Source organism: Zootermopsis nevadensis, unplaced genomic scaffold (assembly GCF_977971745.1).
Source record: "Zootermopsis nevadensis isolate Lab colony 2312 unplaced genomic scaffold, Znev_1.0 Znev_ptg000012l, whole genome shotgun sequence".
NCBI lineage: Eukaryota > Metazoa > Arthropoda > Insecta > Blattodea > Termopsidae > Zootermopsis > Zootermopsis nevadensis.
This window is the reverse complement of record NW_028259144.1, coordinates 5359567-5374141: the sequence shown is the minus strand read 5'-3', so window position 1 is coordinate 5374141 and position 14575 is coordinate 5359567. Positions and strand designations below refer to the sequence as shown.

Sequence of the window (14575 nt, the reverse complement as noted above, 5' to 3'; positions counted from 1 at the left end):
GGATACAGATGGAAGTGGTTGAGGCATATTTGAAGCTACAATCCAAATATTTCCCTAAAATGCTAGCTGAAAACTGTGAAACACCTCAAGCTAGTGTCCCATATGAGATTTTAACCAAAGACCTTATAAATGTGCTATCTACTATACTGATAAATTTGGTCTTTATTCTTTTGCATGTTTAAATTAGAACATGTATGTCATAATGGAACATAAAGCTGACATAATAGTTGGCATAATTTGTTGTAGGTCCTCCAGTATAAGCAGCGATGTTCTGAACTAGAGAGTCAAATGGCAGAAGGTTTACCAGGCCCTGAGTCTCCTATCAGGGCCATGACTGTCTCAGCTCTTCCCCCATCCTTGGAAGTAAGAGATGACAGGATCCATGATCTTGATACTGCGCTGAGGAGATTAGACGAGGAACGCAGGAAGTAATAAAAAAGTAGAAATATAAGAATACTTTATGTTGCCAGTGTATTGTTCATAATTTTATATATTGTCAAGAATGTAGCATATTGCATAAGTAGACAGAGTCAGAAATTTAATTCATTCCATTATTGTGATTATAACAGATGTGAAAAGTTAATGCAAATAAATGCAGCCCTTCATGATCAGTTGGAAGAATCTCATCAGACCAATGATGCCCTCACATCAGACCTACAGAAGCTGACTAATGATTGGGAACAGCTGCGAGAGGAAATGTTGATTAAAGAGGATGAATGGAAGGAGGAGGAGCAGGTATTGTGCCCTTAATATGCTCTCTGCTGCCTTATGTAAGTGGATGACTGACAGCAGAGTCGGTGTATCCTGTAGGGCTTCGAGAGATGTAATGCACTAGATATCAGTCTTAATAGTAGCTCAAAATCCAGGTCGGTCAACACCCAGTGCCAAAATGCTCCATTTTATTGATAGTCAACTTAGCATGTAGAATAATGAATCACACTCCCCCACCACATATCTTATACTTTTTATGTACTGCTTTGCTACAGACACTACTTTTCAGGCACTGGCTTGACCTTGTCGCAAAAAACCAGAAGGAGGCTCAGAAGCAAATTCCAGTTACTAATTTCCTAATAAACTTTCATTTACAAATTTATATTATGTTAAAGACTGTTTTTGTTTGTGAGATTTGGTTTGAACCCCTACAAGTTCATATTATGTGTGTGAATTTTACACATTCACTGATGCGTATTACAAAACATAGATGATTGAAATTTCATTGATTTTAGGCTTTCAACGATTATTATACTATGGAACACAACAGACTTTTGAATGTCTGGCGAGATGTTGTCTCTGTCAAGAGGATATTTGCTGAGATGAAATCGACAACAGAGAGAGATATGTCCAAACTGAACTCTGAAATGTCATCAGCAACTCAAGAAATAACCAATGCATGCAGTGGAATTATTAATGTCATGAAGGAAACCAGTAAGACAGAGGTTAGCATTGCACAATTGTGAGCCTTAATCATTCAGTTTTTACTCTGTTTCATTAAGATCCACTTTAATATTGTCCTCCCATCTATGCTTAGGACTCCAAAGTGGTCTGTGCCTCTAAGTTTTGCATGACACCCATGCTTGTAATTTTGAAATTTGAAGAATGTTTTATACCAGATGTGTAGATATGTATATGACATATAACCGTATAAAATTTATTGTACGTAGCTTGAATGGCTCATTAGTTACTGCCATCAAACAAGAAGATAAATAAAGATTTTGCAAATCCACAGTGCTTTTCCACAATACCACCAAGTAAGTACTGGAATAGTTGTTTGAACATGACTGCTTCTACATTCTTGATCCATCACAAACATCTTGTCACCCAGCATTATATAACCTACACATTTTATATATATAATGTCATTAAATAAATATGAATCTTCCCCAATGAGACCCATTTCCTTAATTGGTCAGAAGGCGATAACTACCAAACATTAGCATTATAAATAACAGGATGGTGGTGACATAGTCATTGCTACAATTGTAATGAAATTTGTGTAAAAAAAATTCTTGCAGTGTTTATGTTTTCAGATTTTGCCTGTGTCATGGTTTTGAATTTTGTCTCGTGTTAATTTTTTTAATGTTCTGTAAATATTTAATCTTAACCACTTTTAATCTGCTTATCTGTCCAAGGTTTTGCTGCATTATTCAGAATAAGCACACAATACAGTTTATGTAACCTTTTCTGAAATTTCCAAATTCCAAGTTATGTTTCTAAAAGTCTGGTGAAATTTCTCAGCTTTCTCTGTAGTTTTCTTTCGGAATTTTATCTGTCATGAAGAATTACTTAGATACTCTGCTGACATGACTTCAGGGGCAGCAGCAGATACAGCATGAACGGGAAGCAGCAGATTTGAAATCACAGATTCATTCTCTCCAGACTCAGCATGAGGCAACATTGTTTGAAGCGAGACAAAAAGAAGAGAGAATTCAACACCTGCTAAGAGAAATTCAGAATTTGGTTGGTATTACATACATCAACAACAAATTGTAATTAGGAAGTTTAAACTTATGCTGGTGTTTAAGGATCACTGGATATTAATTGATTGACTGCACAACACATAATCTTTCTTCAGAAACTAAAACCCAGCACACTCTTAGTGAAGGAATCCCTCATCTCTTATTGTGTCGTTGGATACTGAAATAATAAAATCTGGTAAAATTACAATTAAAGAATGTTCAATAATTAGAAAAATTGAGGTTCCTATAAATTTTGGGATCCAATTGGCATTTGTGATATGAATGAATTAAACTGACTTGCAGTAGGGTTCATTGGCATTCTTTTGTTTTGATGTTTTCGAACCTGTAGGTATTAATACATTGTGATGACCGGAATGAACGTGCTGGTCAGGGAGCAATGAAATGCTGTCCTGTTATTTGTTATCATTTGGGTGAGTTTCCCTAAACACAGTTCATGCATAAAGTGTGTGTGCAGTGGTACAGTTAAAGTTTATTTGTCCATAAGGATGGTGATTAATGGTTATTATGTGTTCGGGCACCTTTCCCAAGAAATGTTTTTATGTGGGTGAAACATTTTCATCTTGAATCAGAAACTCAAGCATCTCAGATGCTCTGTCCTTCTTCAAATGTTCCAGTCTGTATCATGAGCTTAGCAGTAATATTATATATTAATGATCGAGAGTCACAGCGACTTAGTTGGTACAGTGAGTAGACTGAAAGCTGAATTACCAGGAAGATTCAGCTTCAGATTTTTCCCACAATGTCTAGGCCATCTCTGGGGGCATGCTTAGTCTCATCTGATGGGTGCCAGGGACTCTTTTCCTGGGAGGAAAATGGGCAGGGTGAGAAGCTGATTACCTCCATCTATTGCTGCATCTAAGAATGCATGGAGATATACATCTTCATAGCATGGTACTTTATTAAGCACAGTGGCATCTTTGTCTTTTTACTTCTACAGTTAATAATCTATTTATATATATGGTATTTCCAGAGGTACATATTTCTTTTACTTTAATTTTGTTTGATATGACAAAAATTTGGTCTCATGGTCATGTTTTATTAACATGTTTTGTACAAAATTTGTATGTATGTTTTCCATTTATATAAATTTATGATGTCTAACTTAAATGGAAAGTTATTGTGGATTGATACATTCACTGTGTTTGTTGCTTTACATTTTACACATTTTTCAAAGATCTGTTGCTACACAAAATCTCAACATCCTTTATCAAGTAGCAGTAATATTGCTCTCACCTTGGAAATTTACAAAACTGTCATCTTGGTGCTATGATTATTAGGAAATAGGAAGTGGTGGCTTCTAGTGATATGACGTCAGCCACTTACAACTGTTACTCAACATATTTGCAGCTACCCTTGTATCTGAAGACTTTCTTTTCCATTCATAACTTGAGTACACAACTTACTACAGTGCACGGATCCAACTTAATTTGGAGCTTGGATAGAATATAATGTAATAAGTTGAAACTGCACAAAGAAATAATCACCTTCCTAATTCCCTAGTTTTACTACTGAGTTTAGATTTTTCTTACATGATGAGATATGTTATGGCGGAGTGATGCAGCAGCTCTGCATTGTGTTGATGCTTCTGCTCATTAAATGTGAAACTTCACAGGAGGAGAGGTGTGGGGAGGCAGAACATGAAGTGGGTCAAGTGATTCATATGCAGGAAGAAGTGGAATTGTTGCAGAATGCTCTGCGTGACATTGCACACGCTGTGATTCAGGATGCAGAGAGCCGAGATGCTGAACAGTCTCATGCAGCTACACACCTGCACCTAACTCCTGCTGGTCCAGTACCTCAACGGTAAATACCTGCCTCATTGCACTTTCATTTTGTACAAACCGTGGAAAGTTTTGGGTACAGTAACTGGACCCCAGACTCAGGCGGATGGTTTTCTGTACAGTGATTCTTGTTAGGAATGTCTTTATTTCTAGTGTATCCAATTATTTTATTTTAAACTGAAATTATGGATTTTCAAACAAATTAGAAGAAAATTGGTAAATGACATATGAATCTTATTATAATCTAAAAATTGTATTGGAAACATCCTTATCATATTGCTTCCCTCAAAGCAAACTTGTGCCTCTGAGGAAGCTAACGGCAGTTAACCCTTTGGTTCCAAAGTTTGTCTAAATAATATTTAAACATTCACTTCTTACCCTAAAGAAAACAAACCATCCCAATTACAAAGATCAAATGATTGATGCAGCTTATTCTGAGAATAATGACACCCATAAATACAATCTATGAGCAGAATGCTGTTACTGAATGTAAAAGCAGGTAGTACATATAATTACCATTTGGTCTCAAATGGTTCCAACTTCTTCCAGAATTTCATTTAATATCTTAGTTACTAAATAACAAGGGGTAACTTCTTTGCCATCGTCTTGCATTTAAATACCACATAGGGAGGTGACTTTTTCTGCTGGTTGTGATAGCTGACATTAGGATGCAGCGTTCTTTCTTGGCTCCTATAGTTTTAATCTGCAAAGTTTATTCCCTGGCAAAGTTAACTGTTGTCTGGTCTGCATTTTTTTGTTTGTCCTAGCCGTTTTTCATGTAGCTTTCTCAGCTTCAGGGAATATTTCTGCAAACTGACAGCTTTTCCTATTATGCTTTTGGTGGTCTCTATTCTGTCATCATTTGCCATCTCATATCTGACCATAAAACGGCTATCTTATCCATGACTACAGAAATGGCATTTGATTTATTGTTTTAATAGAATATTATTTTATTCTGAAATCAATTGAATCATCTGAAGCCCTTTTCTTAACATTCATGGTTTCATGAAATACAGTTTTAGAGTCATAGATTCAGTGTTTTGTTCTATCATCCTGCCATATTTTTCTGTATTCAGATCGCCAAAAAGAGCTATGCGCACACCCACTTCTCCAGCTTTTGCTGAAAGCACCATCTCTGCTGTCCAAGCCTCACTACACAAATACCAACTACAAATTCATGAGTTACAGGTTGGTAAGATGACTTCTGAATAGCAGAATAGATCATTACTGTTTCTTAATTTCTTATTTTTTTATAGCTATGAGGTGTTTATTTTTAGGAATGTGTGAACACACAAAATTTTTAATCTGCATGAACTCAGACTTTACCCTAACCCTTTCGGTGTCAAACTGAGTGACATATTCAGACTATGCGTGCTGCCTGTAGTGTTAAACTAAGTATGTTATTGGCCTATGTAGCATTAGCATTTTAATCAGGACTAAATTTTAATAAAATGGAAACAACTCAGCCTAGGCCAGAGGTTTTCAGCCTGCGGCCTGCGAATGTGGCTTATGTTGTTTGCAAACGTGCTGTAATATTGTGTCACTCTGTATGATGAAAAATAGTTCCCTGATATCAGAAAATACACTTTGTTAACATATTTGGCTCTGCCTTTCTGTGTGAGTAATTGTTCAGTTTAATGAGGAACATAAAATCAAGAATTTGGATGTGTCTTCCTAACGAACACTTGGAGGGATATATTCGAATGACAGCAACAGAAATTCAGCCTGATGTTGAAAGATTGCTGAAGTGAAAGCGTTGTCAGATATCTTTTTTTTTGACTAATTTTGGTAAAGAAAATCACTGGGTTTTATGTGAACCTGTTTGTAATAGTAAGCTATTGCATTTTTAATAAATTGCTATGATATTTGAATAAATAGCCCTCGTTGCCTGTGAGTTGATAAAAAAGTTTGAATGTGGCCCCAGATCTGCAATAGATTGTGAATCTTTAGCTAGGCATTCAGTTTAATGAAAAATGTATCCTAAATATTTTACTTTTTCTCTGTTCCCATCCTTATCATTCTTTTCCTCTCTCTTTATCTGTATACCTATCTCTCTCTCTCTCTGTACCCCTCTTTCTATCCTGCTTCTTATTTCCTTTCAATTAATTAATTAACCGTGCTCTGAAAATTTTTACATCAGGTGAAGCTTCAGTCCAGCAAGGAACAGCTGATACTTTTTAGGAAACAGTGTGAAAATGCTGAAGATAGTCAACAGTCGCTAGAAACTAAAGTGGGAGAATTGACAGCGCAGCTTGATTCCTGCCGTTCCCATTGCTCACAACTGATGCAGGAGAAAGATTTGCTGCAGAAATCTCTTGATTCTGTTCGAAGTGAGAAAAATGCTTTGGACAAGAACAGAATGGAAATCAATGCAATGGTGAGTTAAGTTTGTGGATTATGGTGCTTCGAATAGTAAAACCTACTATGATGCAGCTTGGGACATGAGTGCAATTGCAGTATTTAACTACCCTTTGTGGTGACTTTAATGTTTATCAAACTAGTGTCACTGCTTGCATGTGATCTAGCTGGCCATGCATTCCTTACATCTAAACCCTTGCCTCCTGTAGCTCTCTGCCATAATTTGGACGTTACTAGAAGCTTCTGTAACATGAGGCCAGCTGTGCTAATGTAGCAGGCTTGTGACAGTATAATCCAGAGGTCTTTTGTATCATAAATATGTTGGAATGTATGTTATGATACCATTTTCAGAAAAGAAAGTATATGTTTTTAAATTATGTAAGAATGCAACCACTCAGAAGACTGACAAGGAAACATGGTTTGTGAAGTGGATGAAACTAGCTGAAGATTTTGTTCAGTAGCAGACTGGTATAAGCAGTGTTGAACCCTTGGTTCTACAACCAGTGAACTAGTAAATTTCATTAAATTAAGTTTAGTTAGTTTGTTACAAAACTGGTAAAACTACTACTGTTTTCTGGACATAAATGTGCAAGAATTAAATAAATGATTAAGCAAGTGTTTGCGTTTATGTTCCATTTTGCAGATTGAAACTCTTAATGCTGATTATGAGAAACTTCTAAAAGCAAATGCAAAACTGCAGAAAGTGTCAGACAATTTGGAAGACGAAAAACTGTTCTTACAGACTGAACTCAACCGTGTGGCTAAAGATGCAGAAATCAGGTGTGTTTAAGTAATGTGAGATATTAAAATTAATTGGTTGATAAATTAAACATAATTTTTTTATGTATGGTTAACTGAAACCCTGGGAGCAGTTGTAATAAGTTTGCATTTTTGGTGGTTTTGTTACTACAAATTAGATGATAATATCACAAACAGATGCTAAGCTGTCTTAGAATGTGGCTATTGATAAGGAATAAAATAAAACTGTTAGAGTGTAGTTTACCATATTTCTCTCCCTTCCCCAACATTTCACCAGTCCTGTTCATACTTCATCTATCACAGATATGGCTACACATTTTTATTTACAAGATGCTTAGCCAAATCTAATGCATGTTACCGGCTATTTTGCCTCAGATTATTGTATTATTGTTCTCCTCAGTCCTTCTGGATGGACTTGTGGGATGGTTCCTCCAAATAGGCTATTACATTAAGGTCCAGTTTGGAAAAACAAGGGGATAATGTAATTTTGTGCATGTGCTGTTAGTTGATGTACATGCCTATAAAAGTTGAAGTTTATTCTTAACCCTGGAGGTAGTACAGATGTCGTACAAATATTTTCTAAAATCCCCTTAGACTCTTGTTTATTCCCATCTCATTTCCAAATTCTTATGCAGATTTGCATGCTCTGTCATGAGTTTTGAATTATGATATCTTTCCCATTGTCTGATTTTTTTATGTTCTCCACGCCTTTTCTACCATTTTATCTCTAATTTTCCATAGATTAAGCTCAGAGCCTGTTCTGGCTTCTATTAATTTTTTGTATGATCTTGTATCTGTATGTCCTTTGAATTTGTAATAAAAAGTTTTAGGAGTGTTAATGAATTCTGTTAAGATAATTTAACCATTTTTACATACAGAATAAGTATTTAGTTTGTTTTGTGTCTGCATTTTTGATTGTATGTAATGTGCAGTGTCTTTTGTCATTTCTAAAAGATATTGTTTGACTTTGGTAACACTTTATCCCTTTTTAACTCAAGTTTTGTTATGGTATAAAAAATTGTGAGTGGTGAAAGTAAAGTAAAGATTGGGCATAAAGAGATATAGAAATCATAAAATAGCTTCATAAAAATGTAACATTCCAAAAATGGTGCTTATGTACATATATGTTACACCCCTGACTTATTAAAGATGCTTTCAGTTTCTGGTAAATATTTCCATTCACTTCTCAAATTCGATGTTCTCTTTCATATCTTACATATTTTTCAATCAATGTAATCTATGATTCACACTCTTTAAGCACATTTGTTGTTCAAAATTGTTCTTTTTTGCTTTTCATAATAGCTCCAGTTTGCAGCCATGTGTTTATCACCCTCAGAATGTGTGTGTTTGTGGTCAGTGCAGAATCTTTTCACTCTATGTTTATGCTAATATTAGTTGAATATGCAGATTAATACTATAACACATTGTCATTGAATTATGTAAGAGAAGTTTGAGACACCGGAAGCATCTGTCATGAAAGTAAATGTGTACAGCTGCTTATTCTGAGGCCTAAAATGGAAAATTATACTAAATTACAGGGAAATGAATTTGAGAGCTGAGGAAGAGAGGTGCAGTCGACTTAGGGAAGAACTGCTCACCCTAAGAGAGGACATGAACAAAGCATACCTCTCTCATGACATGCTGGAGCAACAGAAGATGGAATCAGATGATCTTATAGCTCAAACAGAGAAGAGTAAAGGTGCAATTATAATACAGTGTTTGTTTCCCTTGCTTTCTTTTCTGTGCTACCCTTTTGTCCATAAAATGTGTTTGCAGAATTCCACAACAATTTCAAGAACTGCAAATGTGAAAAAGACATACACTATAATGAGTGATCTTTGCATATTACTTAATTACATCAAAGTAGACAATGCTGAACTGTGCAAATTAATAACAATACATTAAAAACTACAGGTCATGCATTGTGCTTTGTGCCGTTATATTTTCGCTTCATAAAAGATCTATGTAAGTTCTGACTAGCAGATACCAACATGCTATGTTAATCTTTGTTAAATGAGTAGCTTATCCAAATTATTCTCTAACTAAATTTACTTATTGTAGCATTTATGTGTAACAGCAATGCACTTAAAGTGTCATTTATGGTACTTATGAATGACAAATTATTACTTTTGGGCATAAACATATTAAATTATGATATAATTATCAATTGTAATGGATTCTGCAGAACTCCCATAGGCCTCTGGTACACAGTTTGGAAACTGCTGATTTAATGTACATAATAGTACATGAATGTTAAATTATGGCATGTAAGTGCTGTGAAAATTAAAGGCAGTTTTGTTGATTGTGACGATAGGAGATATGGAGTTGGAATTGGAGCGCACTCTACTGGAGAAATCCGATGTCCAAGAGACATTAACGAAGCTGGAAACAGTGTGCATGAGCTTGGAACAAGATAAGAAGAGATTACAAGATGAAGTTAGAAAGGTGAGACTTTTCTTCTTATTCTTTATCTTGTCATCTTCAGTTTCATTCACTTCTGTACTGCTTCCTCATCTTCATTTTTGTTTCTTCTTCTTCCCATATCCTTTTGTTTTTCCTTCTCCTCATCCTGATTCTTCTGGGTGTGTTTTGTTTTCATATATTCTTCATTCTCAGTAGGATTTGAGGTTCTCATGGTGGTGAATTTGAAGATGGCTGTCTTCTTGATTGTAGCACCATATAGTCAGGTAGTAGTTCACAAACATTTCAGAGGGCCTTACGGTCTTGTTCATCTGCAGGGATATGAGAGATGAATGATTGCCCTGTTAATGGAGACAGCAAGGACCTCTGAAACACTTGTCATTTTCTACCAGAGTACATAGTGCTACAACCCAAAATGTTTTGTAACTGTCCATTATTTCAAGTTTCTGCATAAATCCCTCCAAATCACTGTGGTCTTGGCCCTGTGTTCCCTTTATATATATATATCTCGTTGTTGTTCTCAGAATTAGGAACAAATACAGGGTTTTTGGCTACACACATTACCTGTTCTGAGTTCAGGAATTCCTGCTGGATAATGCCACTATGTGACTTTTTTCTTGGACTTTCTATGTTTTCTTGTGATTTATGTGATAAATCCCAGTGAGAATTATGGCATTTATGTTCTTACCATCACATATGTTAAGACTGGGATCCATTCAACTTCTTAACAGATGGGTACTAGAGGCTGTGTAAGTAATAGGGATAACATAACTGGACGGTGAAGCAGACAACCTGAAGGAGATACTGCGATCTAGAATGTTTGGAGCTTCACCTGCATGCTCCCTATACATCTTTATAATATGGTGCTTAGGCACAGGGACAGTTTTAGCTTTTATTAATATAGTTCTTAGTTCTTTATTTGTTGCCATTATAAAGTAATTTGAGTAGTTGATACAGAATTGTTAATTATTAATATGGGTGCAGATTGGGGAGGAGAAGGCTTCTCTTCAGAGCCAGTGTGCTGACCAGCAGAATGACTTAGGGTCTCTCAGGAAAGAATTACTTCAGGCTGAGCAAACACGCCTGGACCTGGAGTCAGACAAAGTCTCCCTCCAGGAAAAACTGAAGTTCCTGGAGATTGAGAAAGAGAAAGTAAGTACTTTACTTAAAATATTATTGTTGAGAAATTTAATGCTTTATACTTTTTGTTTGGATTTAACCCTTTGAAGATTAAATTTATCTAAATAATATCTGAAAATTCAGTTCTTACCTCAAACAAACTAGCACACTTCTCCATTATAAAAATCAGTTGTTCATTTTTGCTTGAGGAAATAATCATTGTTTGCTCTGAGAATCATGCATCATGCTGATACACTTCTTCATGCGTCTTACAGGTGGAACTAGAATTGGGCCAAGTGTCTAGGGAAAGGGGAGATCTAAGTAACCAGCTGTCGTCACTAGCTCGTAAGAAAGAGGCATTGAATGAAGAAATGATGAGAATAAGACAAAGATTGGAGCAAGCCAATGAGACTAATGCTCGCCTCAATCGTGACTTGGAGGATCTTGTGAAAGACAAAGAAGAAAAACAGGTAAACGCAAATCCAGTGTGTCTGTTAACTGTACTAAACTCTTCATTGGTGGGATCATTTTTCAAGTCAGGAAGTTGGGAAGCAAAAGTATTTATAAGTTCTGCTGTGAACTTTCAATTTTCATGCAGGTTCTTTTGGAAGCAAATGAGAAGGAACTTCAGCGGTTGCAGGAACAGTTTGCTTCAGTACGAAGTGAGAAAGAAGCTCTGGAAGGAGTTCTGTTTGATACACAAACAAACTTGGCGGCTACTGATAATACACGCATTCAACTAGAAAAAGATCAACAGGATTTGCTGGTGAAACAGGAGTCTTTGAAAGGCCAAGTATGTCGACTGACTCGTGACCTGGAGGCTTCTGAAAAACGAGCACAAGAGACGAAGGCTTCATTGACTCAGCAGGCTGGTGCACAAGAGGTGGAGTTCCAGCAGGTCATTACCAACCTCAAGAAACAACATGAGGAAACTGTGAGGAAACTTACAGAGGAAAGGGTAAGTTTTTGCTTCTGTACACCAATAGGGACATGGTTGAGGCACTTGACCCTGCAAAGAAGTCTGTATTGTTAGACTGGTAGGTAAGTTATAGTATGTGGCTTGCATAGATCCTGATATTAAGAAGTATAAGTAGAGGTACAGCAAACACGGTACAGTTAAGAAATGGACACAAGAATGAAAGAAGATACAGACCACTGTACTTGAAAATATAACCAATTTATAGTAGGATTTGAGGTGCTCAGGGTGGTGAGTACAAAGACAGCTGTCTTTTTGGTTGTAGCGCTATGTTTGATAGAAGTTTACAGATATTTTAGAGATCCTTGCTGCCTCTTAAACATTGGTAAACTACCAGACTTCATGGCATGACAACTCAGAACAGAGCCTTCTTAAAACCGCAGGATAATTTAGAGTACAGTATAATTTCTGCAATAACCGAGTGTGTGATACCACATCATTGCATTCAGCTTATGTCTTTTCGGACAGGAACATATCAGAATCTCGTTAGAGAAGAGGTTACAGCAGACAGTTCAGCAGATGGGAGGAGAGAAAGATGGTGAGATCCAGCAGCTCCAAGAGAGGATAGAAACTCTACAGCAGCACATTGAGAATATTTGTCAGCAGCATGAAGAAGTTCTGCTTAGAGCAGAGAATGATAAGCAGCAAGCTCTGCTCCTTGGTAAGCAGACAGACATTTGTGTCTCTTTACATGGAGTGAATAAAGTAAATGCATAATTAGAATATGTTTCAACTATGAAACTACTGAATGGATTTAATTGAAATTTGGTACTGGGATCAACAATCAAATTAGTGATTTGAGGTTCTCATGGTGGTGTAAATATGAATTGTGGTGTAAGATTTGAGGTTTTCACAGCGGTGAGTATGAAGATTTCTGTCTTCTGGGTTGTTGCGCTGTGTAGTCTGGTCGATGTTAACCAACGTTTCAGAGGTCATACTGCCTCCGTCATCAGGGCGATGAATATGAATATATGAAGACAGAAATCTTCATGAAATGTGGTCTTCTGTGTTGCTGGTTGGCTGTTCAGATCGAGTTTTTTCATGTTTCTTTGCAGTCTGTGCGAGCAAATTATATGAGCGTATCTTTAAATAGCCCATAATTGCTTCCTTTCACGTTCTTAATTCATAATTATCTGTTTCTTGATGATATATAACTTATGAAGTCAGTAATGAGTCACTAAATAAACCAAGAACCAATAAGCACTAGAAACTCCTCTGTTAAATGCCTATAATTTTAAGTTTCTGACAAGACACAGGATTTTGTTGTGTTTGCATGTGTGTGTGTTATGGTTTGAACACCTTCAAACACTGATACTTCACTGTTAGTTTTTGTCACTGTTACCTTAACTGTTCCCCATCACTGACTACTGTGAGAGCCGTGTTCCAGTTATGATGAAAATTACGCACATGTCTGTGCGCACACCAAGTCTTTGCAAACAGCCCTTTTAAATGAAGGGCTAACATAGTAATTCATAATTTGTATAAGTCATTGGTATACTTTAAAAAACAGTAATGTTTCTAAAGTATGTGTTGTTTAAATAAAATTATTTGTAGTCATATTCAGACAGAATCTGGCTACAAATACCTTTAAATCAGAATGACAATGAACAGTAAATTACAGGAAAATGAAATAAATACCTGCTTCCTCACACCTCTAGCTTTGATTCTTGTAGCTCACCATGACCAGCAAGCTTTGCAAGAGAGAATGGACGGTGTTCAGAGAGAGCTGGAAGAGGAGCACAGTGCTCTAGATCGACTGCGAAGGGATGCAACAACAAGAGCAGAACAGGATCGTGGTAACATCAACCAACTTCGAGATGAACTTGCCCGCTTTAAAACAAGACTGGAAGAGAGCAGGTTGGTTTTTACTTCACAGTGAAACATCTGTTGAAACAGATGCCATATTAATAGTATTTTCAGTGTTATGAAAATTGTCTGATGAGCCAGGGTAGCTCCATCAGTATAGTGCCTGACTACAGACTGGATGACCAGGGTTTGATCCCCAGCAGGAGCAAAGGATTTTTCTTCTAGCCTCTGCATCCAAATTGGCTGTGGGACCCACTCAGCCTCGTATCCAATGGACAGTGGAGATCCTTTCCCCAGGGGCAAAGTCCAGCTGACTGGAAACTTGTGTCATTTTACTCAGACCTCGAGGTGCATTATTGGATTGTGCCTTGCATACCATTTTCTTCCACATCCTTCTCTGTTTCTTATTCAGTCCAGTCCCCTATCTAGTTGCTACTGGGGGACTCTTTGCATGGGAGTAAAATGCCTGGAATGTGAAGCTGGTCACTAACATCTATGTAAGGAAAATGTTAGGAATGCTTATGGAACTTTACCTCTGCTATCTCATTCCCTTTTACATCCCATTTTTATGGTATGTTGTTTAGACACAGAACATATTTAATACAACATGACCTTTGCAGTCAAGAAAGTATCAATAATTATACAAAGAAATAACATAGGACAATTTTGTATGATCTGAAGCTAAGTATAATAAATTCTTCTTGGGCTACCTGCCATGTCAGGTGGTTGAAAGGCTAAACACAAATGTTTCAAAATACCCTGAGGTTGAGGACGAAGATGGTTACATGTATATTTGAGATCACTTTAACTCAGAAAACATCAGGATACTGTATTGAATGGTGCTACTGCTGCACCCAATTTCATATTGCTGCCATGTT

General features: G+C 36.6%; 1 protein-coding gene across 6 annotated transcripts in view; it reads left to right on the top strand.

Moving 5' to 3' along the window:
- Root (ciliary rootlet coiled-coil, rootletin) overlaps nucleotides 1-14575 on the top strand; it is a 90904-nt gene that overhangs the window by 58610 nt on the left and 17719 nt on the right. For all 6 annotated transcript variants that reach the window (XM_087347727.1, XM_087347725.1, XM_087347726.1 and 3 more), the window contains 15 exons: nucleotides 247-428; nucleotides 570-735; nucleotides 1227-1436; nucleotides 2311-2457; nucleotides 4090-4280; nucleotides 5335-5446; nucleotides 6399-6635; nucleotides 7260-7396; nucleotides 8914-9074; nucleotides 9690-9820; nucleotides 10781-10948; nucleotides 11191-11385; nucleotides 11514-11873; nucleotides 12360-12552; nucleotides 13565-13748. In XM_087347727.1, the coding sequence (XP_087203853.1) occupies nucleotides 247-428; nucleotides 570-735; nucleotides 1227-1436; nucleotides 2311-2457; nucleotides 4090-4280; nucleotides 5335-5446; nucleotides 6399-6635; nucleotides 7260-7396; nucleotides 8914-9074; nucleotides 9690-9820; nucleotides 10781-10948; nucleotides 11191-11385; nucleotides 11514-11873; nucleotides 12360-12552; nucleotides 13565-13748 (2774 nt within the window). The remainder of the gene's footprint in view (nucleotides 1-246; nucleotides 429-569; nucleotides 736-1226; nucleotides 1437-2310; nucleotides 2458-4089; nucleotides 4281-5334; nucleotides 5447-6398; nucleotides 6636-7259; nucleotides 7397-8913; nucleotides 9075-9689; nucleotides 9821-10780; nucleotides 10949-11190; nucleotides 11386-11513; nucleotides 11874-12359; nucleotides 12553-13564; nucleotides 13749-14575) is intronic.